This window comes from Dipodomys merriami, unplaced genomic scaffold, assembly GCF_024711535.1.
Source record: "Dipodomys merriami isolate MVZ:Mamm:240054 unplaced genomic scaffold, mDipMer1.0.p SCAF_2, whole genome shotgun sequence".
In the NCBI taxonomy this organism is placed as follows: domain Eukaryota; kingdom Metazoa; phylum Chordata; class Mammalia; order Rodentia; family Heteromyidae; genus Dipodomys; species Dipodomys merriami.
The window spans coordinates 121,473,490-121,498,624 of NW_027203381.1; the positions used below are offsets into that span (position 1 = coordinate 121,473,490).

The 25,135-nt window shown below is 59.1% G+C and overlaps 1 protein-coding gene across 1 annotated transcript in view; it reads right to left on the reverse strand.

The window, feature by feature from the left end:
• Positions 1-18,144, reverse strand: part of Itgb2 (integrin subunit beta 2) — a 31,825-nt gene extending 13,681 nt beyond the window's left edge. Inside the window, exons 1-8 of the mRNA XM_070030831.1 lie at positions 18,021-18,144; positions 12,145-12,205; positions 10,785-10,873; positions 10,180-10,360; positions 6,509-6,679; positions 5,458-5,699; positions 3,478-3,633; positions 1,915-2,010 (exon numbers count right to left, since the gene is read on the reverse strand). Of these exons, the coding sequence (XP_069886932.1) occupies positions 1,915-2,010; positions 3,478-3,633; positions 5,458-5,699; positions 6,509-6,679; positions 10,180-10,360; positions 10,785-10,873; positions 12,145-12,205; positions 18,021-18,032 (1,008 nt within the window). The 5' untranslated portion in view covers positions 18,033-18,144. The remainder of the gene's footprint in view (positions 1-1,914; positions 2,011-3,477; positions 3,634-5,457; positions 5,700-6,508; positions 6,680-10,179; positions 10,361-10,784; positions 10,874-12,144; positions 12,206-18,020) is intronic.
• Between the last annotated feature and the right edge of the window lie 6,991 nt (positions 18,145-25,135).

A 25,135-nucleotide genomic window follows, 5' to 3' on the forward strand; every position in this document is an offset into this window, starting at 1 on the left:
AGCTCAGCAGTGCGACGGGGCGGGCAGGCACAGGATGGGGGGGGTGAGCTTATCATCTAGATGGGCTGGAGGCCAAGGTCAACTTCAAAGGTAGCTGGCCACATCGGCATGGCTGGACCTTGATGTTCCAGCATGTGACTGCGGAAGCACGGCTCCACGCCGGGCTCCACGCACGCACGGCTCCACACACGCACAGCTCCACACCAGGCTCCATGCCGGGCTCCACACACCGCGCCCAGAGCCGTCCATGCTCCTCGGGAGACAGCTGCAAGTTTGTGCCTAGTCTCTGGACTCCACCACAAACTGTTCTTTCCTCTTTGCTGCTTTTAATCTGAATCCCACACTAATAAATGTACCTGTGAATCTATGGTTTTGTTGGGTCCTGTGGCATGACCAGTGAACCACCGGACAGGAGAGGGTCAAGAAGCCCTGACCACACCGGAGCTCCCTGAGTGCATCAGTGTGTCTCCTGGGAACGTTGCCCAGTGGCTATCTTACCAATCCAGGCGCATGCGCCACCAGCAGCAGCAGCAGCACTGTGGGACAAGGCACTGGGCAGCGCTTGGCACAGCCCAAGTCTGCCCAGCTGCTCTGACAGAGACAGGGTGGTGAGGGCTATGGGAAGTCACTACAGACACAGGAAACGTCCCTCCTGCTGCTGCTGCTTATGTCCTGACACCACTGGACCCAGTCACTTCCCTCTTCAAAGGCACGTGGACAGAGGCAGAACCCTTGCCATATGGGCTGGGAACGGTGGGGCACCCCTCAGCAAGCAGCAGACGCTGCCTGCGTCCCGAGGCCTGGGCTCATCCCGAGGCCTGGGCGCCCACATCAGCAGAGTTGAGATCAGCGCCAGAGTGGGGAGCTTGGGGAAATCAGATCCAGCTCCAACTGTGCGCTCCTTCTTTCCTTCCTTCCTTTCTTTTTTCCTTCCTTTCTTTCTTTCTTTTCTGTTGGTCGTGGGGCTTGAACTCTGGGCCTGGGCGCTATCCCTCAGCTCTTCAACTCAAGATGAGCTCTCTACCTCTTGAGCCACAGTGCTACTTCCAGTTTTCTAGTGGTTTATTGGAGATAAGAGTCTCATGGACTTTCCTGCCTGGGCTAGCTTTGAACTTCGATCCTCAGATCTCAGCCTCCTGAGTAGCTAGGATGACAGGCGTGAGCCACCAGCGCCCGGCTCCAACTGCACTGTCTAAACCCAAAACATAGCGTACAGATGAGGGCTGCGTCCTTCCCCAGGCAAGATGTCTGGCTGCTTCAAAGCAAAGTGACAGGTGGTCTCAGAGCGATGCCCTCCACAGTTGGTCATGTCTCAGCTCCCGCCTTCCAGGGTCTTTAGGGGACACTTGCTCCAACCAACCATGGGAAGAAGAGGCGTTAGTGGTAGGCCCTGCCCAGGCCTCCCCCGGGTGGCTACAGAAGGACCAGGCTCTGGTCACCCAGCTAGATCCCCTATATGAAATCCACCCCACTGTGCCCCGGATGTGTGGGCTCCTTCGCAATGTCTGACTCTGTGTGAAATGTCGCCATTCAAATGCATATGAGCAGAAAACAAGGAAGTTCCCCCAAATTAACAAATCAGATCTGCAGAATTGCCACATTCCAGTAAAAAAAAAAAAAAAAAAAAAAAACAGGAACACCACCAGCAAGACCTATGCCATGATTATTACAGAACTTCACGTCAGGAGAAACACTTGCTGGACGCCACACATGAACACCATGTCACAAAGAGCTCCCCACGCCTCCCAAACCACCATCCCACCCACAACAGCGTGGCCAAGGCCAGGGGGCCACACACCAGCACAGGAAGCAGAATGAGGCGACGCCCCAGCAGGCTGGGTTTTGTCATCCCACAGTGACGTGGTCCGCCCTCCCCCACCTACCCCACATTGCCCAAGACCCCACCCCACTCACCTCATAGGTTTTTACCATCCTCTTGGTCACTGCAAAGATGGGCTGGATGTTGTTTTCTGCCAGTTTGTGTGCCAGCTGGCCCACCGATGGGTAGTCCTGGAGAGACACCTGTCAGATGGTGCCTGGGGCAGAGAGCAAGCCTTCCAGGTCACCTTGTTTAAGAAAGCCAGTGTCCAAGACCCCTGCACCAGCTGCTGGCAATTCAGGCCTGCCCATCTGGTATTATGGTGGCCTCTTCTCTGAATAAGGTTTGTAAGTTGTGCAGGAAACTGGCTCCATCAAAACACAGTTACAATTTTCTTTTTTTTGGGGGGGGGTCCGGTTGTGGGGCCTGAACTCTGGGCCTGGGCGCTGTCCCTCAGCTCTTCAGCTCAAGGCTAGTGCTCTGGCACTTGAGCCATAGCGCCACTTCCGGCTTTTTTCTTTTTGCTTATGTGGTGCTGAGGAATCGATCCCAGGGGCTCAGGCATGCAAGGCAAGCACTCTACCACTGAGCCACCTTCCCAGCCCACAGTTACAATTTTCTGTATCGACACTTGATATAGAATGGAGCATGAATAACCACTCTTGATTTAAAGCCAGCTAAAGTGAGAGCTCTGTGTGTGTGTGTGCGCGTGCGCGCGCACACGCATGCGTGCTTGCATGCATGCATGCACTATCCTAGGGCTTGAACTCAGGGCCTGGGCGCTGTCCCTTTACTTTTTGCACAAGCCTAGTACCCTAACACTTGAGCCACAGCTCTTGGTAGTTCATTGCAGATAAGAGTCTCACAGACTTTCCTGCCTGGGCTGGCCTTAAACCACAATCTTCAGATCTCAGCCTCCTGAGTAGCTAGGATTACAAGTGTGAGGCACAGACATACAGGCTTGAGAGCAGCGTTTTGATGGTCCCGTGCTGGGGATATGGGGCATACATCTGGTCTCCCCAGGGTAGCACTCTGATACTACCCTGGCCAAAGTGATGTCTACATCTCTGGGAGACGCTCAAGAGGCAGAGCCTCTTGGATATCAGGTGCCACACTCTCTGTCTATGTCTTGGATCCCCAGTTCTCCCCTCAACACTGCTCAGCTGCGGGATGCTGGTGGGGAGCCCGAGTTGTAGCAGCTTTGCAATCCTTCGGGGGAGTGAGAGGGTGTCCAGGGATGGCCTCAGCCCTGGCCCGTCTCCTCTAGTGAGGGCTGGATGGAGTCCAGGAGGACTGTGGGCGAAGGTTCCTGTACCGATGTTACAGGCCCCGGGACAGGAGCTGGGGCAGCCTGAGGGGGAGGCTGCGAAGGCAGGATCCCTGCATGAAGTCCAGGGCCAGAGACGCCTCAGCCACCCACTGTCCTCTCCTAGCCTGCCACTAGGTCCCCAGGACCTCACTGGGCACACTCAGGGCTTCTGGAAGTTTCTTAGGTTGGAAGGAGGTGTCCAGGCTCTGACAAGGTGACCCGAACAAGACCGTGTGCAGAGGCTGCTCTCCCCGCTGCCCCCCTGCTTCTCCCCAGTGGTCCCTAAGAGCCCCAGGGGCTCCTAACCCACCCCAGGGACCCTCGAGGTGGGGGCCAGGAGGGCACTCACGAATTCATTGCTTCTTTTGTACATGTTGTTCTCCAGGTGGCAGCGGCCGTCATTAGGGGTCAAGATGGCGCCCAGCTTCCCGTCGCCCGCAAAGTGGAAGCCATCATCTGTGGCATACACCAGCAGCCGCGTGACATTGCGCCAGCCAATTTCCTCCTGGAGGAAGAAGGTCGGGTGTTGCCAGCCTTGGCTTCCCACCGGACCCTCTGGTAGCTGGGCCGGGCAGCAGTGGCCCCTCCTGCGTTCTCACAGCTAGGAGAACAGGAAGAAAGGGACAGGCCAGAGCAGGCAACGTGCCCAAGCTGACGCCCCCAGGCCTGCTCCGTGGGAGGTAGGGGCTGGAACATAGGTCACAGTCTAAAAGAAAGCCTGGATTAGCCACCTGATTAGCCAGAAACAGATCCCAAAAGAGAAGAAACATACACAGAAACATCCATTACAGTATAGAAACATCACCACAGTTGACAACCATCCACCACAGTGTAGAAACATCCACCAGTGTGGAAAACTCCAAGTGAAAGGAAGAGCCCGAGGGATGTCCACAGGAGTGGCTGGTGTGTCCCTGGCGGGGCCCATGTGCACGATGTAGGTCTCACACACATTCATGACCTCACAGCATGGAAGGCTCATCTAGAACGTGCACGAGCACCAAGTGCCCCAGACCCCAGCGTGGCTGCACTAGGCTGTGCATGTCAGGACACCATAGTCACATCAACGTTAGTTACAGAGACAGCCTGCAACAGGTATGGACAGGACATGAGTGAGTAGACAGGACGTCGCAAGGACATGGGACATGGTGAGGACATGGGACATGGATGAGGACACGGGACATGGTGAGGACATGGGACGTGGTGAGGACATGGGACGTGGGTGAGGACACGCGACATGGTTAGGACATGGGACATGGTGAGGACATGGGACGTGGGTGAGGACATGGGACATGGTGAGGACACGGGACATGGGTGAGGACACAGGACGTGGGTGAGGACATGGGACATGGGTGAGGACACGGGATGTGGGTGAGGACACAGGACATGGGTGAGGACACGGGACATGGTGAGGACACGGGACATGGTGAGGACACGGGATGTGGGTAAGGACATGGGACGTGGTGAGGACACAGGATGTGGTGAGGACACGGGACGTGGGTGAGGACACGGGACATGGTGAGGACACGGGACATGGTGAGGACACGGGACATGGTGAGGACACGGGACGTGGTGAGGACATGGGACGTGGTGAGGACACAGGATGTGGGTTAGGACACGGGACATGGTGAGGACACGGGACATGGTGAGGACACAGGATGTGGGTGAGGACACGGGACATGGTGAGGACACAGGATGTGGGTGAGGACACGGGACATGGTGAGGACACGGGACATGGTGAGGACACGGGACATGGTGAGGACATGGGACATGGGTGAGGACACGGGACGTGGTGAGGACACGGGACATGGGTGAGGACACGGGACATGGTGAGGACACGGGACATGGTGAGGACACGGGACATGGTGAGGACACGGGACATGGTGAGGACATGGGATGTGGGTGAGGACACAGGACATGGTGAGGACACGGGACATGGTGAGGACACGGGACATGGGTGAGGACACGGGACGTGGGTGAGGACACGGGACATGGTGAGGACACAGCTTGGCAGAGCCCTCTTGGCTGGTGAGGAAGGAGAGAAATCAGCTTTGGCTCCCAAGGACCTTTTGTAGAAGACGTTAGACTTCAGAAGAGCATAGGGGTCACCAGTTAGCCATGAAACCCTGCGCCTCATGTCCCTGGCTCTGCGGCCTGGAGGCTGGGGGAGGGCGGCAGCCCAAGGCAGGTGCTGTCCTCTTGAGGCCCCACTAGCAGGTAAGGTCAGGACCCAGCAGGCAGGGCCAGTCCGAGCCCACCGGCCTGTGGTGCCAGGGCCCGAGGCCCGCAGCCCCTGGTGGGCCCGCAGGACCCAGGCAGGCCGGGCACTCACCGGGCAGGCGGCCACTTGCATCATGGCATCCAGCCCACCCTCGGGGGCATCCAGGTTTCCAGAAATCAGCTGCTTCCCAACCTCCGTCTGGAACTGGTTGGAGTTGTCGGTGAGCTTCAGCACGTGCCGGAAGGCAAACGGGGCCTGGCACCCCTTCTCCTTGTTGGGACACGGGTTCTTCAGCTTCTCAGGGTGTGTGTTGACAAACGGCAGCACTGTCTTATCCACGAAGGACCCAAAGCCTGAGGACACATGGCACTGGCTGAGGAGGACAGGGAACAGGAGGGGATACAGGCAAGCAGCCAGCCTTGAGGGAGTGTGACCTTGTTATCATCGGAGGACAAGGGAGAAAGCACACCAGGGCCCCGAGGAACATGTGTGTGCACATGTGCAAGTCATGCACACCTCTGAGCATGAGTGTGTGCGTGTAATGTGAGTATAGGTGTGGCATATCAATGTACGCACATGAATCCAGATACATGGTCTACACATGTGAGTGTGAGTGTGTGCACATGTATGTCTGTACATATGGGCATAGGTGTGTGAACTCTACACACATGTTCCTGGGTATGCACGAGGGACTGATTGTGACCATGTACCTGGGTGGACATGAATGTGTGACACGTGTGCATGCACTCATACCTCTGAACATGTGATCATAGCCACATGTGCACACACGTGTGCCCAGAATGCAGTCAGCTACATGTGACTGTGAGAACACTGCATGCACACACCCACAGGTGAGATTGTGAACCACAAGGTCCAATATGTGTGTATGCCTCGCTGCACACAGAGAATGAGGCAGAGCATATCAGAAACAAGAAGAGAAATAGGGCTAAATGATGCGCACTTGAGGGGGTTCAGGGACCAGGTCTGGCCTAGTGGAGATGCAGGCCCCTCCCCGGCCCCACGGCCACCCCAGAGGATGCTGGTCTGAGCTCCTCTGTGTGTTGGAGGTGTGTGGAGTGCAAACTGCCCAGGGCGGTGGGGGTGGGGTGGGGCGGATGGGGACAGGGACAGAGCTGAGCCAGCCACGGCAGTGGGGTCTCACCCACGCGGCCAGACTTGGTGATCTCATTCAGCGCACGCAGCAGGTCACCCCCCAGCTTCTTGACGTTGATGAGATCGTCCAGCATGGAGTAGGAGAGGTCCATGAGGTAGTACAGGTCGATGGGGTAGCCCTCCGCCCGCCGGAAAGTCACGTTGAATGCAGCCTCCTGACCTGTGGTGAGATGGGCTCAGGAAGCACACCCACACTCCCCACGCGTGTTCCAGGCCTGGGAGCACACTCCCCACACGCGTTCCAGACCTGGGAGCACGCTCCCCACAGACGTTCCAGACCTGGGAGCACGCTCCCCACGCGCATTCCAGACCTGGAGCACGCTCCCCACAGGCGTTCCAGACCTGGGAGCACGCTCCCCACAGGCGTTCCAGACCTGGGAGCACGCTCCCCACAGACGTTCCAGACCTGGGAGCACGCTCCCCACGCGTGTTCCAGACCTGGGAGCACACTCCCCACCCGCGTTCCAGACCTAGGAGCACACTCCCCACAGGCGTTCCAGACCTGGGAGCACACTCCCCACAGGCGTTCCAGACCTGGGAGCACGCTCCCCACAGGCGTTCCAGACCTGGGAGCACGCTCCCCACGTGCGTTCCAGACCTGGGAGCACACTCCCCACGCGCATTCCAGACCTGGGAGCACACTCCCCACGTGCGTTCCAGACCTGGGAGCACACTCCCCACAGACGTTCCAGACCTGGGAGCACACTCCCCACCCGCGTTCCAGACCTGGGAGCAGGCTCCCCACCCGCGTTCCAGACCTGGGAGCACGCTCCCCACAGGCGTTCCAGACCTGGGAGCACGCTCCCCACAGACGTTCCAGACCTGGGAGCACACTCCCCACAGACGTTCCAGACCTGGGAGCACGCTCCCCACGCGTGTTCCAGACCTGGGAGCACGCTCCCCACGCGCATTCCAGACCTGGGAGCACGCTCCCCACCCGCGTTCCAGACCTAGGAGCACACTCCCCACCCGCGTTCCAGACCTGGGAGCACGCTCCCCACCCGCGTTCCAGACCTGGGAGCACGCTCCCCACAGACGTTCCAGACCTGGGAACACGCTCCCCACGCGCATTCCAGACCTGGGAGCACGCTCCCCACAGGCGTTCCAGACCTGGGAACACGCTCCCCACGCGCATTCCAGACCTGGGAGCACGCTCCCCACAGACGTTCCAGACCTGGGAGCACGCTCCCCACGCGCATTCCAGACCTGGGAGCACGTTCCCCACGCGTGTTCCAGACCTGGGAGCACGTTCCCCACAGGCGTTCCAGACCTGGGAGCACGCTCCCCACAGGCGTTCCAGACCTGGGAGCACGCTCCCCACGCGTGTTCCAGACCTGGGAGCACACTCCCCACCCGCGTTCCAGACCTAGGAGCACACTCCCCACAGGCGTTCCAGACCTGGGAGCACGCTCCCCACAGGCGTTCCAGACCTGGGAGCACACTCCCCACAGACGTTCCAGACCTGGGAGCACACTCCCCACAGACGTTCCAGACCTGGGAGCACACTCCCCACCCGCGTTCCAGACCTGGGAGCAGGCTCCCCACCCGCGTTCCAGACCTGGGAGCACGCTCCCCACAGGCGTTCCAGACCTGGGAGCACGCTCCCCACAGACGTTCCAGACCTGGGAGCACACTCCCCACAGACGTTCCAGACCTGGGAGCACGCTCCCCACGCGTGTTCCAGACCTGGGAGCACGCTCCCCACGCGCATTCCAGACCTGGGAGCACGCTCCCCACCTGCGTTCCAGACCTAGGAGCACACTCCCCACCCGCGTTCCAGACCTGGGAGCACGCTCCCCACCCGCGTTCCAGACCTGGGAGCACGCTCCCCACAGACGTTCCAGACCTGGGAACACGCTCCCCACGCGCATTCCAGACCTGGGAGCACGCTCCCCACGCGTGTTCCAGACCTGGGAGCACGCTCCCCACGCGCATTCCAGACCTGGGAGCACGCTCCCCACGCGTGTTCCAGACCTGGGAGCACGTTCCCCACAGGCGTTCCAGACCTGGGAGCACGCTCCCCACAGGCGTTCCAGACCTGGAGCACGCTCCCCACAGGCGTTCCAGACCTGGGAGCACGCTCCCCACAGGCGTTCCAGACCTGGGAGCACGCTCCCCACAGGCGTTCCAGACCTGGGAGCACGCTCCCCGCGCGCGTTCCAGACCTGCGAGCACGCTCCCCACAGGCGTTCCAGACCTGGGAGCACGCTCCCCACAGGCGTTCCAGACCTGGGAGCACGCTCCCCACAGGCGTTCCAGACCTGCGAGCACGCTCCCCACAGGCGTTCCAGACCTGGGAGCACGCTCCCCACCCGCGTTCCAGACCTGGGAGCACGCTCCCCACGCGCGTTCCAGACCTGGGAGCACACTCCCCACACACGTTCCAGACCTGGGACACACTCCCCACACAGTTCCAGGGACCCCGGGTCACGCTCCCCACACATGTTCTAGGCACCCATGAGCACTTGGCACTGGCTGCACTGCACTCCTCACAGCCTCCAACTCCTTACTGACTCCCTCTTCACCCCAGCGGGTCAGAGGCTGGGACTGGGGGCGGTGTGGCAGGTGTGAAGTCAGCTCACTCCAAGTATAAAGGCGCCATTTGTTGCGGACTGTTTGCATTCTCCCTCTCCCCAAATTTACCCTGGAGGTGGAGGCGTGGAAGGTGGGGCCTCTGTGAGTGCGTAGGGTGCGAGGTGGTGTCCCCAAGGCCTGTGGCATGGGGAGCTGCCTCTCTATCCCACAAGTGTGGCCGTGCCGTGCCTGACTCAGTTTCCTTGCTGAGAAATGGTGTCTGCGCTGACGCCCCGGTGCTGCCCTCAGAGGTCGACGGGAACTCGTGAGGTCACAAGCAGAGGGGCCTGTGCCAGTTCACAGGCAGGAGGGGCAGGCTCTGTCTCCAGCTGGCCCCAGGACGTCTGTCCCTGCATGCGCTGGCCCTGGGGCTCCTCCCTGGGCCCGCGCCTCACGCCTTGCCTGCTGTCGGCTCTCCGGATGTCCTTGTTTGCCGACTTTGACCTGTGTCTACAGCCAAGCTCCGGCCTGGGCTTCCAGAGCCCTCCGACACGGCTTCCTCGCCCACCCGCTGTCCTCTCCCTGCAGCCACCCTGGCCTTCCCACGTGGCAGCGTGCAGGGATGAGGCTGTCCTCACCAACCTCAAATGGCCCAGCAGCACTGGGTAATGAGAGCAGAGCCTTCCGCTCTCCCCTCTCCCCGCCACTCCCCTCCCCAGCCCCGCCTAAGCAGCACCAGGGCTGTGCTCTGAAACAGAGGTTGTGGTCTCAGGGCTGCTGGCCAATCCTGGTTCCCCAGATTCTTGGCTGCAGGACGTATCACAGCTCTTATCTGAAGTTCTGCCAAGAGTGCACTGGCCTTCTGAGGGTGGACGAGAACAGTGTTTTCCCAACAGCATGTTCTTTGTGCTAAATAACACCTCAAAACAGAGGCCAGACCCTCAGCCACAGACAGGACACTGGGGGACACTTGCCTGGGGCACAGAGAGAGGAAGGGGCATGGTGGAGGTCAGAGTTAGGTCATGAGGTCCCCACAGCCCTCAGGCCTTCCCTGGCCCACCTAGCTGTCCATCCTGGACACATGCCCAGGTGGTCAGCCCTGGCCGCCAAAGTGAGCTAAGTTCACCACACAGGTGTCACGCCTACCTGGCCGCAGGTGAAGGGTCACGTGCTGTGGGGACAGCTGTGTGCTGCCCCTCTGCAGGTCTTTCTGGGGCATGGCGAAGCTCCTGGGGTCTAGGATGTTGTCTGCCTCACAGCCCTTCTTCTGCAGCTGCTCCCGGGTGTCACAGCGGGTGGAGTCAGGCTCCCCTTGGTCTGTGAAGTTCTGCGGGTGGGGGGCGGCTGACTCAGGGGAGGCTGTAGGACCAGCTGTACCCTTGTCTATGCTCAGACTTGGGGAGAGAACCCCCTGGGGGGGTACAGTGGCCAGGGAAGACCCCAGCCTCCCAGACAGCTTCCCCGGGAGCCCAGGCAGACCGGAGTCAGACCACAGGCCCTCCTCCCACCCCTGGCCACTGTGCCAGGCAGCTGGAGGGGCTCCGGCCCATGGGCTGATCCTTGAGGGCAGCCTGGGAGACCCAGCAGTTCAGGGCAGCCTCGTCACCAGCACTGTCCCGTGGCAGGGCCTGTGTCCTGGGAGCTGCCCACCAAGGGGACATGTGCTCATTCTCTCCAGCAGTGTGACCGCCCTGGGACCCCCAGGAACCCTGGGACAGGAGACGACCAGAACTCAGGGCCAAGCGTCTTACCAGCTTCTGGCACCAGGCACAGCCAGGCCCCAGCTGGATACAATCCTGGCAGGAGTTGACCTTGTACTTGGTGCATTCCTGGGACAGGGCTGAGGAGACAGGCTGGGTGAGTGGCTCCTGCCCTCCATGACCACCCTCAAGGGCAAGAAGGGGGAGGAGTGGGAGCAGGCACAGGAGGAGGAAGGAGGAGGCAAAGAGGGGAAGAGAATCAGAGGAGAAGGGGAGGAGGAGAAGGGGGGGGCAAAGAAAGGAAGAGAATCAGAGGAGAAGGGGAGGAGGAGGAGAGGAGGAGGGGAAGAGGAGCAGGAGGAGCAAGAAGCAGAGAGGGGAAGAAAAAAGGAGAAGAGGAGGAGGAACAAGAGGATGAGGAGAATGAAAAGGAGGAAGAAGAGGAGGAGGAGACTTATGAGAGAAGGAGGAAGGGGAGGGGGAGGAGAAAGAAGGGCAGTGAGAAGAGGAAGACAAGGGGGGGAGAAAGAAGGGGGAGGAAGAGGGAGGAGGAGGCCTGGGAAGGGACTTCAGGTCACTGCACACAGCTATGAGGGACATGCAGGACTAAGTACCCCCTGTTATGTCGGGGACAGAGGCCACATGGGGGACCTGCTCTGCAGGAATGGTCTTTTCTCAGCCCCCAGGGCTTCTACCAGGAAGATGGAAGTGCCCTGGAGTCCTGACCCGGGACCCACTCACGGGGCTGGTGCCCCACACACACACCTTGATCCTGACCCGGGACCCACCCACGGGGCTGGTGCCCCCCCACACCATGATCCTGACCCAGTACCCACCCACGGGGCTGGTGCCCCCACACACACCTTGGTCCTGACCAGGGACCCACCCACGGGGCTGGTGCCCCCCCCACACACCATGATCCTGACCCGGTACCCACCCACGGGGCTGGTGCCCCCCCCACACCATGATCCTGACCCAGTACCCACCCATGGAGCTGGTGCCCCCACACACACCTTGATCCTGACCCGGGACCCACCCACGGGGCTAGGGCCCCCCACACACCATGATCCTGACCCGGGACCCACCCACGGGGCTAGGGCCCCCCCACACCATGATCCTGACCCGGGACCCACCCACAGAGCTGGTGCCCCACACACACCTTGATCCTGACCCGGGACCCACCCACGGGGCTGATGCCCCCCCCCACACACTGAGGTCCTGACCCGGTACCCACCCACGGGGCTGGTGCCCCCCCCACACCATGTGATCCTGACCCGGGACCCACCCATGGAGCTGGTGCCCCCCCACACACCATGATCCTGACCCGGTACCCATCCACGGGGCTAGGGGCCCACACACACCAAAATCCTGACCTGGGTCCTGCCCACGGGGCTGGCTCCACAGAACTCACCAGATCCTAGGAGAAGCTGCCCCACCAGGAGGAGCAGGAGGCAACGGCAGCTGGGCGTGGCCTGTGGAGGGGGAGGACGGTGACTGCGGGCCTGCACTTGCACTAGCACAGAGTGTGAGACCCGGTGCAACCCACACAGCCTGCCACTCTGAGTCCCAGTGCTGGGGACTGTCCAGAGAGAGCAGGGCCGCAGGGGCCAGGAATGTCCTGAAGGGACACACGCACATGCGTGTACACAGGTGCACCACGCACACATGTACAGATATGCATACCTGGCTGTCATATGGATGCACATATACACGTGTAGACATGTGTGCAATGTACCATACACACATCACACAAATGTATGTAAACACATCTGCATGTACACATGTACCACACAGGCACACAACATACTCCAAACAAACCTGGCGTCCTACCTGAGTGGGCCAGGCAGAGCTTCTAGCACACCCTGTCAGTAGGTGAGCTTGGGCCTGGCACACAGGCGGGACTGGCCCTGGGCAAGTAGCAGGACTAGCACCAAGTAACTAAGATGGCCTCAGGACTAGATGTGTGGGAGCCCGGGCTGCACCTTCCCTGAAAGTGGAACTGTCTGGGTGCTGCCCTCCCTCCTCTAGAAGGGCTCAGAGCGGCCCAGAGTCAGCTCCTGGGTGCCTGGGGGCTCTGGGTGAGGTGAGGCAGCCTGACTGACCAGGGCAGGAGAACTTTGTAGCTGGCAGAGGCCTACTTAGCAATCAGGCAAGAAGATTCCTCTCTGCCAGAGCCTGTATCAGAAATGAAATCAGGCCCCTCCCCAAGCAAGGGCCCGTCCTCCCACGGGGTGGGCACTGAGCCCACGGGGTACCCTGTCTGCCCTGGAGTTGCCTCAGAGCTCAGAGCTGAGTGGACAGCCCCAGGCCAAGGGACCCCAACCCAGCACTGCCCATCCCGGGCACAACACCGGCCCTATGCTGTGGCCAAAGGGGCTTGGGTGCGTGGAGTCCACGGGTCCTACACGTGTGCCCTGGCTCTGCAGTGGGGGACCTCCACTGGGGTTCCGGGCGACAGAGGCCCTGAAAGGACCCTCAACCATGCCCTTTTCAGGTGTCTTGTCCCTCTCTGGAAAGATCACAGTCAGAGCCCAGAGCTGTCCAGACAGCCCTCAGTCCTTCCTGTTTGGCAATGCGGGAGGTGGTTTTGGTTGACCAGGACGGAGACCACCGCCGACTCCCTCACCTCCTCACCCCAGGACTCAAGCTCAGGTCGAGGTAGCGGTGGCTGCAGCAGAGCTCCCTGCTGCAATGCCAGAGGCCACCTTGGGTCTGCTGACCCCACAGGGGACATGGCCCTGTCCCCAGGACTCACACCCTGGCACACGGAGCCCACGACTGTTCTGAGCAGAGAGTGAGAGCCACCCTCCCACAACACCCTAAACCACGAATGTAGCAGACGAAGTCAACCACCAGCTCCGGGTAATAACCTGTACTTTGTGCTCTCTCCCACAGCCACAGACTGGGGTTCCTTCCACAGCCTCTAAACACACCTGCACAACCTGCATGTGAATGCTTCAGGTCCCCAAATAGGGACACTGGGGACCCGCCACAGCAGGAGGCAGAGCTGCTGTCCTGCGTGCCTATCCCCCGCAGAGGGCTCCATCACAAGATCAGCCCTCAGACCGCAGAGACAGATCTTGACCCCAGGAAGCAGGAGGCGGGCAGCGGTCTCCTGTTCTGCACTGCACTCTGCTTGGTCCTAGGAGTCTCTCCGGGCCGTCTCCTGCTGCCGAGGCCACACAGTGGCAGCTGTGGGAGCTGCCAGAGCGGATGGATGCAGGCCAAGCTCCTGGGGCTCGCCTCAGGCCTGTGACAGAGCCTTTGACAGAGACGGGAGAGGACCCCAGCCCAGTGGCCACCAGAGCTCTCCACCAGAGCCTTGATCTGACCTCTGACCTCCACCAGAGCCCTGATCTGACCCTCTGACCTCCACCAGAGCCCTGATCTGACCCTCTGATCTCCACCAGAGCACCTTGACCTGTCCTCTGACCTCCACCAGAGCGCCTTGATTTGACCCTCTGACTTCCACCAGAGCCTTGATCTGACCCTCTGCTCAGGAAGGGCTGGCGCCACCTCAGGAAGCAGTGACTGTCAAGCCCCTGTACTGCCCTGGACAAGGGTGCTTAGGGTGCCCACCACCCTCAATGCCCAAAAAAGACCCGTCTCTGAGAGAGAAGATCCGGAGTCCAGGTGCCGACACAAGTGGCATTTGAAGGAAACAGACTCGTGTCTTCAGAGCACCGGCTTCCCACGGTGATAGCGAGAAAGAGGGAGCGCCCAGCACGAAAACCATGAAACAGCAGGAGGGGCTGAGAGGCAGGTGTTGGATAAAAGCTTCCTGAGTCACTTCCTGCCACAGTTGTCACAAAGGTTTGCAAAACTCTGCACTCAGTTGACCTGAGAAACCCGAGGCCACGTGGGCCTTGATAACACTGAATCACGGAGTGACCCTGCCCTGCTCACAGCAAGCAGGGGAAATGGCACCGCAGAGGAGGAGGAGGAGGAGAAGGAGAAGCAAAATCCAATCTCCAAGGCCTGTCTCAGATAGAAAAAGCAAACGTGTATGACGCATGCAAAAGAGGACTCGGACTGAGCATCTCAGCCTCACACAGACAGAAAAGGACCGGGGCAGCTGGGTCTGGGGCAGAGCCCTTGGCAGACCCAAGGGGCAGGAACGACTCAGGAAAACTCCGAACCCCACACAAGCAAGCCTCCCCTCGTGTCTCAGGGACCGAAAGCTTCAAGGGCCACAGGTACTGACCAAAGGAACTAAATGCCTCCTTAAAGATTACTTTGGAGCTGGGCGCCAGTGGCTCACGCCTGTCATCCTAGCTACTCAGGAGGCTGAGATATGAGGATCGGTTCAAAGCCAGCCCGGGCAGGAAAGTCCGTGAAACTCTTATCTCCAATGAACTACCAGAAAACCGGAAGTGGTGCTCTGGCTCAAGTGGTACAGCACTTGCCTTGGGCTGAAGAGCTGAGGGATAGTGCCCAGGCCCAGAGTTCAAGCCCCATAGCTGACCAAACAACAACAACAACAAAATGGTAACTTCAGAACCACTTGGAGAAACACTCTCACGTCCATATGGAAATAAAATCTTCTGCACAGGCGTCCTGCACGGGAGGCGGCCCAGTGTGTGGGGAAGGATGCAGGGCCTCCAGCCCAGCAACAGTGCTTTCATTGTGCACAACAAAGAAAAATGAGTTGTATAAATGTAATTTTAGCAGATAAAGCCAACAAATAGAAGACTATGTTTCTCAGAGCAGGGAAATCCAAGTGTAAAACCTAAGGGGAAAACATCAAGAAAAAAGAATCTAAAAATGACATGTTTCAGCCAAGAACTGTAGCTTACACCTGCAATCCCAGCTACTGTCCATCTGAGGACAGCTAGAGCAAAGAATGTCAGTTTTCATCTAACCCAGCAAGCTGGGTGTGGTAGCATGTACCTAGCTACAGAAATGGCACAGGTAGGAAGACCAAAGTCCAGTACAGCCCTAGACAAAAATGTTATTAGAAAGAACAAAAACAAAAGGCCGGGACATGGCTTGAGTGGTACAGCACCTGCCTGTCAAGTGCAAGGTCCTGAGTTCAAACCCCAAGTATTGCCACAAAAAAAGGAAACATGTTATAGACAACGAAGTGAATAGAAGAAACTAATCTTGATATCTAAAGAGACCTTAGAGGTTAATAACAGAAGATAAATATATGAGAAAAGGCCGCTGTCGGAAAGATAATTCATGGAGCAGAAGCACATCTGGTTAGCCGTCTGCGCAGTCAGATCCAACCCTGCTCAGTCCCCATGCATCTGCCAGTCAGGAGGACTGTGGAAGGTCCAGGCCACCGCACTGAGGTCAGGGACAGCACTGGGCAGGACTTGGACAGAAGCAGGACTGGGCATCCCGGCCCTTTGCCCTGTGTGCTCTCTGTGGGCCATTCTTGCTCCCTGTTCTGCTAGGGGCCTGCTCTGAGATCTTCGGCTCACTGCCCAAACCACACAGCCAGGACAGAGCAGGGACTGGAGCGCCTGTCAGCCCAGCCCCAGGTTGTCTGTCACACCTCTGCCCAGCTGTCTAGGGAGTATGGACAGTCACGCCTACCGCTGGCCTCTGTTTCTCCCCTTGTCATAGAGAGCAGAGAACCCTGTGGAGGTAGATATCATTTCACTGTGACTGGGCCACAGGCATGGCCGGAATTCTGGCCATCACCACGCAGGTGTGTTTAGAGCAGGCCCGTGGACTCTGAACACAGCCTGTCTCGTGAAGTGTGGGGGACCACTTCCCGTCAGGCCAGGGACACGCCTCAAGTGGGCCCGAGACAAGACTGAGCGAGGGAGGACACGTGAGGAACTGAAGAACAGCACTGTGGGCAGAGGTGGGGGCGGAGCCTCGACTTCCGGCTGGGGTCCAGGAGGCAGCAGAGCTGCTGTGGGTTTCTTTGCTTGTTGCCACACACCCGTGGGTACCACCCTGCCTGCACCTCCTGTGGTTCCTCTCGCCTGGGCTGGTGCGGAAGCTAGGTCTCTTGGATCTCTGACTCGGTTCCTGTTGCCTTGACCCCCATGTGGGTGGGCAATCCAGCCCCCCCATCCCTCAGAGGAGGAGGCCTGGCCAGGGCAGAGGTCTGCTGAGGCCACACCAACTTTTCTCTGGAATCTGGCCTGGCCTCCATCCCTCCCCTCTCTGGGGCCTGCTTCTGCTCCAAGGGGCTGCTCTGACTGCTGGGGGCCCGGACGCCAGCCCTGGCCAGTGAAAAAGCAGGCTAGAGGGACCGTGCCCTAGCCTCACCGGCAAACGCGCCTCTAAGCCTGTGGTTTGTGGAGCTCCACTGCCCCCAAGTGCACAGTGTTGCTGGCCCGGGAGCTCCAGCTGTCCCTCCAAAGGAAGTGAGTTTACGCTCTGATTGATTTCAGAGACAGGTGGAGTCCACACAGCTGGCCGGCTCACCGTCCCTTTTCACGGCCAGGGAATGTGTCCCAGGGAGGCCAGAGGCCTCTTGTACTTGTCTCCCTGTGCTCCTCCAGTGAGCACACACCAGGCAGGGCAGTCCCCCTCCAAAGTTCTCTCCCCGGGCCCCCTGGCTGGACTACCACAGGCAGGTTGCTGGCTACTGCTTGGCTGAACAACCCAGGGGAGGGCGAGGGGGCAGAAGCCGGGTTTCCTTCCCCATCTGTGGTCCTCCACCAGGGAGGAGGCCTCGGTGCCTGACTGGGCAAGCCTGACCCCGGCACCTCCACCCGTGGGCTCCGTGGGCTGGGAGCAGAACCCCAGCTGCTGAGCTGAGCAGGGCTGCCCACCACACGGCCGGTGGCCTCAGGGACCCCGAGGCCATTCACCCGTGACCGTGGAGGGCTTCCTCGTTTGGTCAGATGTGCCGGCCCCTGGCAGGGAGGCTGGTGGCACGGGAGTCCCGGGCCGGCACTTGGAGCCGGTCCCTCGGTGACATGCCATCCCCAGCCGCCCCTCCACAAGGCAGCCGTGTGACTGGCCCCCAGCGTCCACGCGGCCGGCGTCGGCCCAGGGCCCGCACTCGCCCCGGCCTTGAGCCCCGGCCCGGCCCAGGGCCCGCACTCGCCCCGGCCTTGAGGCCCGGCCCAGGGCCCGCACTCGCCCCGGCCTCGAGGCCCGGCCCAGGGCCTGCACTCGCCCCGGCCTTGAGCCCCAGCCCGGCCCAGGGCCCGCACTCGCCCCGGCCTTGAGGCCCGGCCCGGCCCAGGGCCCGCACTCGCCCCACGCAGCACCACGAGGCCAGACCTCCGCGGCCCACTCGGTCTCCGAGGCGGCGGCCGGGGGGCGCCCAGGGCTGAGGCCCGGGCGGGAGCCGCGGCGACGCGGGACCTGACTCACCCCACGCAGCATCTCGGAGCTCGGGCGTCAGGCCGCGCTGGGTGGCGGGTGGCGGCGCCTGCTCCGGGCAGCAGGCTCCGCGGTCAAATCTGAAGACTCTGCGGTGGAAGCTTCCTGTTCAGTCAGCTCCTCAGAGGAAGTGGTGACAGGAGTGCTGCCGAGGCCCCACGGCCGGCTTGCCGAGGGCGGGGCCTGCCGCCGGGGAGGGCGGGGCCTGCCCCCGAGGGGTGGGGCCTGCCGCCAAGGGGTGGGGCCTGGCCGAGGGGAGGGACCTGTTGCAAGGGGGACTGCCTAGATGGGCGTGGCCTACCCCTGAAGGACGGGGTCTGCCACCAAGGAGGGTGGAGCCTGCTGCCGAGGAGGGTGGGCCTTGCCCCAAAGGGAGCGGCCTGTCGCAAAGGGGCGGGGTCTGGCCCAGATGGAAGGGGTGCCACCGAGGAGGGTGGGGTCTGCCGCCGAGGGGGCTGGGCCTGCCGCCGAGGGAGGGGCCTGCCCCACAGGCCGGCTCACGCGGCAGAGCAACCGAGTCCGGCAAGCGAGAGGCCCCGAGGTCACACCGGGCACGGGCCAAGGAAAGAAGGCACGAAGCCGAGGGGGTTGGGTGCATGGCCTCCTGAGCTCTGCTTAAGGCCGGCGGCCGGGCCTGCCACGGGGTCCAGCGAGCACGGGAAGAAAGGCGTCCGCGGTCGCTGGCCCTCCAAACAGAGGCCACCCATCATCGATCCTGACCGATGGGCAGGTGCCCACGGATGGGCAGCGGGCTCGGCTTCCCGGGGCGGCCCGGGACCCCGCGGGCGCCGCGCACAGCCGACCCCAGGGTGGCACCCGGGACGCAACCCCGGGGCTTAACAACGCAGGCAAAGTAGACGGAGGCCTGAGCACGGCCAGGGGGCAGGAAGCGCCGCGGCTGACCCGGGAGCCCAGGCGGCCTCAGCACAGCTGACCCGGAAGCCCAGGCGGCAGGAAGCGCCGCGGCTGACCCGGGAGCCCAGGCGGCAGGAAGCGCCGCGGCTGACCCGGGAGCCCAGGCGGCAGGAAGCGCCGCGGCTGACCCGGGAGCCCAGGCGGCAGGAAGCGCCGCGGCTGACCCGGGAGCCCAGGCGGCCTCAGCGCAGCTGACCCGGGAGCCCAGGCGGCAGGAAGCGCCGCGGCTGACCCGGGAGCCCAGGCGGCCTCAGCGCAGCTGACCCGGGAGCCCAGGCGGCAGGAAGCGCCGCGGCTGACCCGGGAGGCCAGGCGGCCTCAGCGCAGCTGACCCGGGAGCCCAGGCGGCAGGAAGCGCCGCGGCTGACCCGGGAGCCCAGGCGGCCTCAGCGCAGCTGACCCGGGAGCCCAGGCGGCAGGAAGCGCCGCGGCTGACCCGGGAGGCCAGGCGGCCTCAGCGCAGCTGACCCGGAAGCCCAGGCGGCAGGAAGCGCCGCGGCTGACCCTGGAGGCCAGGCGGGCTCCTTCGCAGCTGACCCGGGAGCCCAGGGGGCCTCCACCGCAGGCTGCCCATCAAGAGCCCTTCTCTGAGGACGCACAGTGGAGGCCCCTTGCTGCCGCCGGGGACCGGAGACCGAGGGGAGATGGCACAGCCACCCCTCTCTAGGGCCCATGCTCCTGGCCTTGCCTAGATGTGGCCAGGTGAGGCCGTCCGTTGGAATGTGGGCTTGGGCGGACAGGTGGGGCTGTCAGAACTGATAACAGAAAGCCCACAGGTAACCGTGAAATTGCACACCTGGCCCGGAGTTGATGTCATCCCCACCTGACCTTTGCCCTTCTGATGAATGACCCCAGTGTGAGTGTGTGTGCACACGTGCACGCACAGCCAGCGTGAACAAAGGTCAGGGATCCCTTGAAATCCAGACTTCATTCTGACACCAGCCCGGTTTGCATCACCAGCAATGAACTCCTTTATCCTCTCTGAAAAGTGCTCTTGATGTCTTCTGGTTGCACTGCTGCAACATGAACAGTGGCCCCTCCGACACCACCGGCCCAGGAGCACGTCAAAGGCTACCCACCGGCCTCTAGTGAAGCAGTCCTGATGAAATACAAACCAAGATGGCAGCCAACTGAAAATAATGGTCATCAGCTGTAAAAATAGTGGTCATTAACTGCCAGTTTATAAGAAAATGAACTGAGGAACGTTCCAAATGACCAAATAAGCAAACTCCAGGTGTGAGAAAACACAACTCAAATAACAAATTTTAAGATTTAAGGGGGCTGGAGAGCCAGGCTCTGGTGGTTCACACCTGTAATCCTAGCTACTCAGGGGAGGCTGAGATTTGAAGGATCAAAGTTCAAAGCCATACTGGGGAAAAAAAGTCCAGAGACTTTATTAATTTAACAGCAGAAAGCTGGGTTGGAGGTGTGGTTCAAGTGGTAGAGTGCTAGTGGAGAAAGCAAGCTGAACAAATGGGAGGCCCTGAGTTTTTTTTGTTTTGTTTTGTTTTTGGGTCCGGTCATGGGGTCTGAACTCTGGGCCTGGGCGCTGTCCCTCAGCTCTTCAGCTCAAGGCTAGCGCTCTACCACTTGAGCCACAGCGCCACTTCTGGCTTTTTTCTTTTTTGCTTATGTGTGCTGAGGAGTCAAACTCAGGGCCTCATGCATGCAAGGCAAGTGCTCTACCACTCAGCCACCTTCCCAGCCCCAGGCCCTGAGTTTTAAGACCCAGTACCAGCAAATTAAAGGAGGAGGTGTGAATGCAAAATGTCCAGCAGAGACCTGTAGATTCAAAGATTTAAGAGACATAAACAGTCACAAGGCATGGGCCACACATTTAAAACTGTTCATTTTTTAGGTGTTATGAACAGGAGCCCCATCTTTAGAGTTACATTTCAGCTTTTCTTCCATATATCAAGAGGTGAGGTTGGACCGGCGGTTACTGGTAAAACCATAGCCAAAGCAAGGCTGGTCATGACTGATGACTGTAAAAGACAGGGACCTGGCAGTTCAAAAACTGCTTCTCTTGCTGGGCACCAGTGGCTCACACCTGTAATCCTAGCTACATAGGAGGCTGTGAACTTGCAGTTCAAAGCCAGCCCTGGCAGAAAAGTCTGTGAGACTCTTATCTCCAATTAACCACTAGAAAACTGGAAGTGGCACTGTGGCTCAAGTGATAGATGCTCACCGTGAGCTGAAGAGCTGAGGGACAGCGCCCAGGCCCAAAGTTCAAGCCCCACAACCAACAATAACAACAACAAAAAATCCTTCTCTCTTCTTTAATGTCCATGTGAAATTTTCTATAGTAAAGATTAAAAAACAAGCTTTGTTCAGTGGGGAGAGGGTTTCAGTTTGCAGCATGGGGATAGACAGCACACACGCTCGCAGTAACTGAGACTGTACTCAATGCTTCTGAGCTTTATATCATGCAAATTTCATCACCACTGGGGGAAAAAACTTGAAAAAAGTGTGAAAGATGGTATCAGATAAACTGTTAAAATATCATCAAAGGCTTAAAAGAAGCAATGGAAAAAATATAATGTGTTAATAAACACTTCAACAGAAATAGTACCCAGGTACATAGGCCAAGGACAAAGGAAAAAGACCCCAGAAGCCAGAAGGTCCAGGCAAACCCGATAAGAAGGTCAAGGGAAGGATTGATGCAGGTTTGTACAATGTCCAAGACTCGCTTCTGGGCCAGGTGTGGGTGGAAATGACACCAAGAGCATATGCCCTGGGGTGCCCATCACACACTGGACCCGGAAAGACAGAAATGAGGGCATACCCGACTGCACCGCAAAAACGTTGAAAAGTGAGCTAGAACCAAAGTCCATAGGAGGCCATTCTAAATATAAACCTACAGCAGAAACTGCAAGATCAACGCCACACAGAGGATCTTAATAGGACTCGGAGTCTTACTGAACACTCTTCTAACCCATTGAAAGGAACTCCAGCAACAGCAACAAAGAAACTCAGAAAACAGGAACTCTAAAAACACAGCTGATTCTGTGAAAGAATTACAGATATTTAAAGCAGCTACTATGCACAGGCTCTGTGAAGCAAGGACAAATGCAAAAGTAAAATTCCCAGCAGAAAAAAAAAGAGAAATTCCTAGGAGAGACATAAAAAGCAATAACAATACTGAAAATTAAAAAATAGAGAGAGAAAGAAATACAATGTCACTGAATGGGCTTACTAGAATGAGGAGAGTTTGAGTACCAACAGCAATCACTCAATAGGAAGGATAGAAAAAGACTGATGAAAGGAAACTAGGAAGAGTGTTTCCCTGGAGACACAGATGTTCTAAAGAAATCCTAGGCAGAAGCAAAGCAATCACAGAGAAGAACTTGGAAAGTTAGGAATAAAGACAGTGGTAGAAATGATGAATTACTTGGGTAGATAGATGGCTTTTCTCCCTTCAGAGTGCTTACCATATAAGGCTGAAAGCAAAAAGGAGCACAGCCTGGTGGGCTCCCTGGGGCTCCCGGGGCTGAAACGTGCTATCACACAGTGGAGTCAGCAGGAACTTGAGTCACAAAGTTCTTCTGGGACTCAGGCTGTGTATTTCAGTGGTTGAACTGTTGCTTAGTTTGTGTGACACCCTGGGTTCAATTCCCAGCATTGGAAAAATAAAGGAAAAGGAACTGACAAGTTGAATGAAACCCCTTTGTACAGCTACTTGGAGGTAACTGAAAGTTGTTTTTGTTTTTGGTTTTTTTTTGGTTGGTTGTGGGGCTTGAACTCTGGGCCTGGGCGCTGTCCCTCAGCTCTTCAGCTCAAGGCGAGCGTTCTACCATTTGAGCCACAGCGCCACTTCCTTTTTTTTCTGGTGGTTAATTGGAGATAAGAGTTTCATGGACTTTCCTGCCTGGGCTGGCTTTGTACCACGATCCTCAGATCTCAGCCTCCTGAGTAGCTAGGATGACAGGCGTGAGCCATGGGTGCCCGGCTGAAAGTATTTTTTTAAAGAAAAATTTCTTGGGGTTGGAGCTGTTGTCCTGGTGATCCAGCACCAGTCAATGAGTGAGCGTATCAGATACTGAGGTTGAGTCCCGGTCTTAGACAAAAAAAAAGTTTCTCTACATCTCATCTATGTGGGAAAATACTCATCTTCAATAGACAATGGAGTACCTAACATGGCATGTACACCAGAATCTATGGAGCAGCCACCAGAGGCCCACGTGGCCATGCAGCAGAGCCACAGAGTGCATTGAAATTCCACATGACGGATATCCACACAGCGGGACACAGGAAGCCCAGTGGGCAACCAGAAAACAGAATCCAAGCAGTGGTCTTAATGCCAGCAACTGCCTGGAGGGCAAAGGGGCGTAGTATACTGACTTCAAAGTTGATTCAAGAGCTGGGCATTGATGGCTCACTCCTGTCATCCTTGCTACTCAGGAGGCTGGGATCAGAGAATCGCGGTTCAAAGCCAGCTTGGGCAGGAAAAGTCTGTGAGACTCTTATCTCCAATAAACCACCAGAAAACCGGAAGTGGCGCTGTGGCTCAAGTGGTAGAGCTCTAGCCTTGAGCTCAAGAGCGCAGGGACAGTGCCCAGGCCCAGATTCAAGCCCCACGACCAAAAAAAAAAAAAAAAAAAAATTGATTTAGGCAAGAAAAAAAGAAAAATGACCTTCTATACTTAAGAGTTTGAACTGTACATCAACATGATAATACAGGATGGAGAAGAGACTACACCGCCTAAACACAAACTGAGAGGAAAGGTGTGCAGCCGTGTGGACAGGCCCCCGCATCTGGAGACCAGGCAGGTGCTCAGGGCTGTGTCCAAGGCAAAGCCTGAAACCAGCAGCAAGGCTAGTAATGCTGCTCCATGCAGGAGGTACAGAGCTGTCCTGGGCTGGGCACGGGACGTGGACTGAGGGAATTGCCCAGGGATGTAGCGGCCTTGGTCGGCAGCCTGGCGGAGGCTGGGATGGGCAGGGTGTGGCCAAGGCTCGGGTCCGAGTGAGGGCCTGATTCCAGGTGGTGGCTGCAGCACTGACACCTCCCTGGTTACCTGTCTTGCCTCAGTAGCTGCCCTGGGAGGCTAAAATCTGAGGTTGTGTTTTTGTGATAGCCAGGGACAACTTGATCTACACACGGAGTATGACCACAGAGTGAAAATCCCCGTGTGGAGGAGTGGGGCGGGGCTGCCCGGCCACTTGCTTCATGACAGGGAAGTGGTAGGCAGAGAAGACCCAGCTGGGGTCAGCGCCCAGCCTCCCCTGGCTCAGCCCCCGCCGGCCCAGTGCCTGGGCAAGGCTGGTCAAGCCGGGGGAGGTGCTCTCCTGCCCACAGCGCTGGGAGGAACGCCAGGGCCCCTCCACTCCTGACTTCCTAGCTCCCCCCCCCAGACCCGGCATCTAAAGCTGGGAGTGCCTGAGCAGGGCTGGGGTTCTGGAAACGTCTCTTGCTTTCACTTGCAGTCGGGCCTGTCCCACCATGGAGTCTGACCTCTTCCAGGTTGGCAGAGGGGCACACAGCTGGCTTTCCAGAAAAGGGGAGGTGTCGCAGACCAGCAGTGAGGGATGGGCAGCCATGCGAGCCTCATGGGGGGGGCGCTCATCTGAGCCTCCTGGCAGGGAGGCCAGCCAGGGGAGCAGGGAAGGGAGACCCCGTCTCCTGTGTGTGCCCAAGTGCAGCCTGTGCCCCCTCCGCTCCTCACCCTGCTCCTGACACACAGGGGCACAGCACCGACAGGGGCTCCTTGGGATTCTGGAAGGTTCCATGCCAGAGACCACATGTGAGCAAGATTCAAAGGTTAAGGGAGATTTCAGCGATGGAGAACTTGAGTGGAATTCTCAGGAAGTGCCGGGGAGCATGGTGGCACTTTGCCCGGCCCAGGGGACGCGGAGGGGCCGAGGGGCCAGCGAGGGCTGAGAACTGGGTCAGTGCCATCTACGGCACCTGGGGGGGGGCAGCCAGCGGAGGAGCTCGGTTGGGCTTCCCGGCCTGGACTCTCAGGCCGTGCACCTCCCTCGCCCTGCAGCCTCCTGCCCAGCTAGGCGCCGTCCCGCAGCCCAGGCGGCCGCCTGCTGCCCAGCCCCATACTTGCCTCTCCTTCCTTCCCCAGTGACTTCCTTCTGCAGTTTAGACTCTGCGGTGAGGCAGGGACCCGAGGGGGGGCTGGCAGGGGGGTGGGAGGGAGGGGCCAGCCGTGAGACAGTGGCCGTGAGGGGGGAGGAAGTGT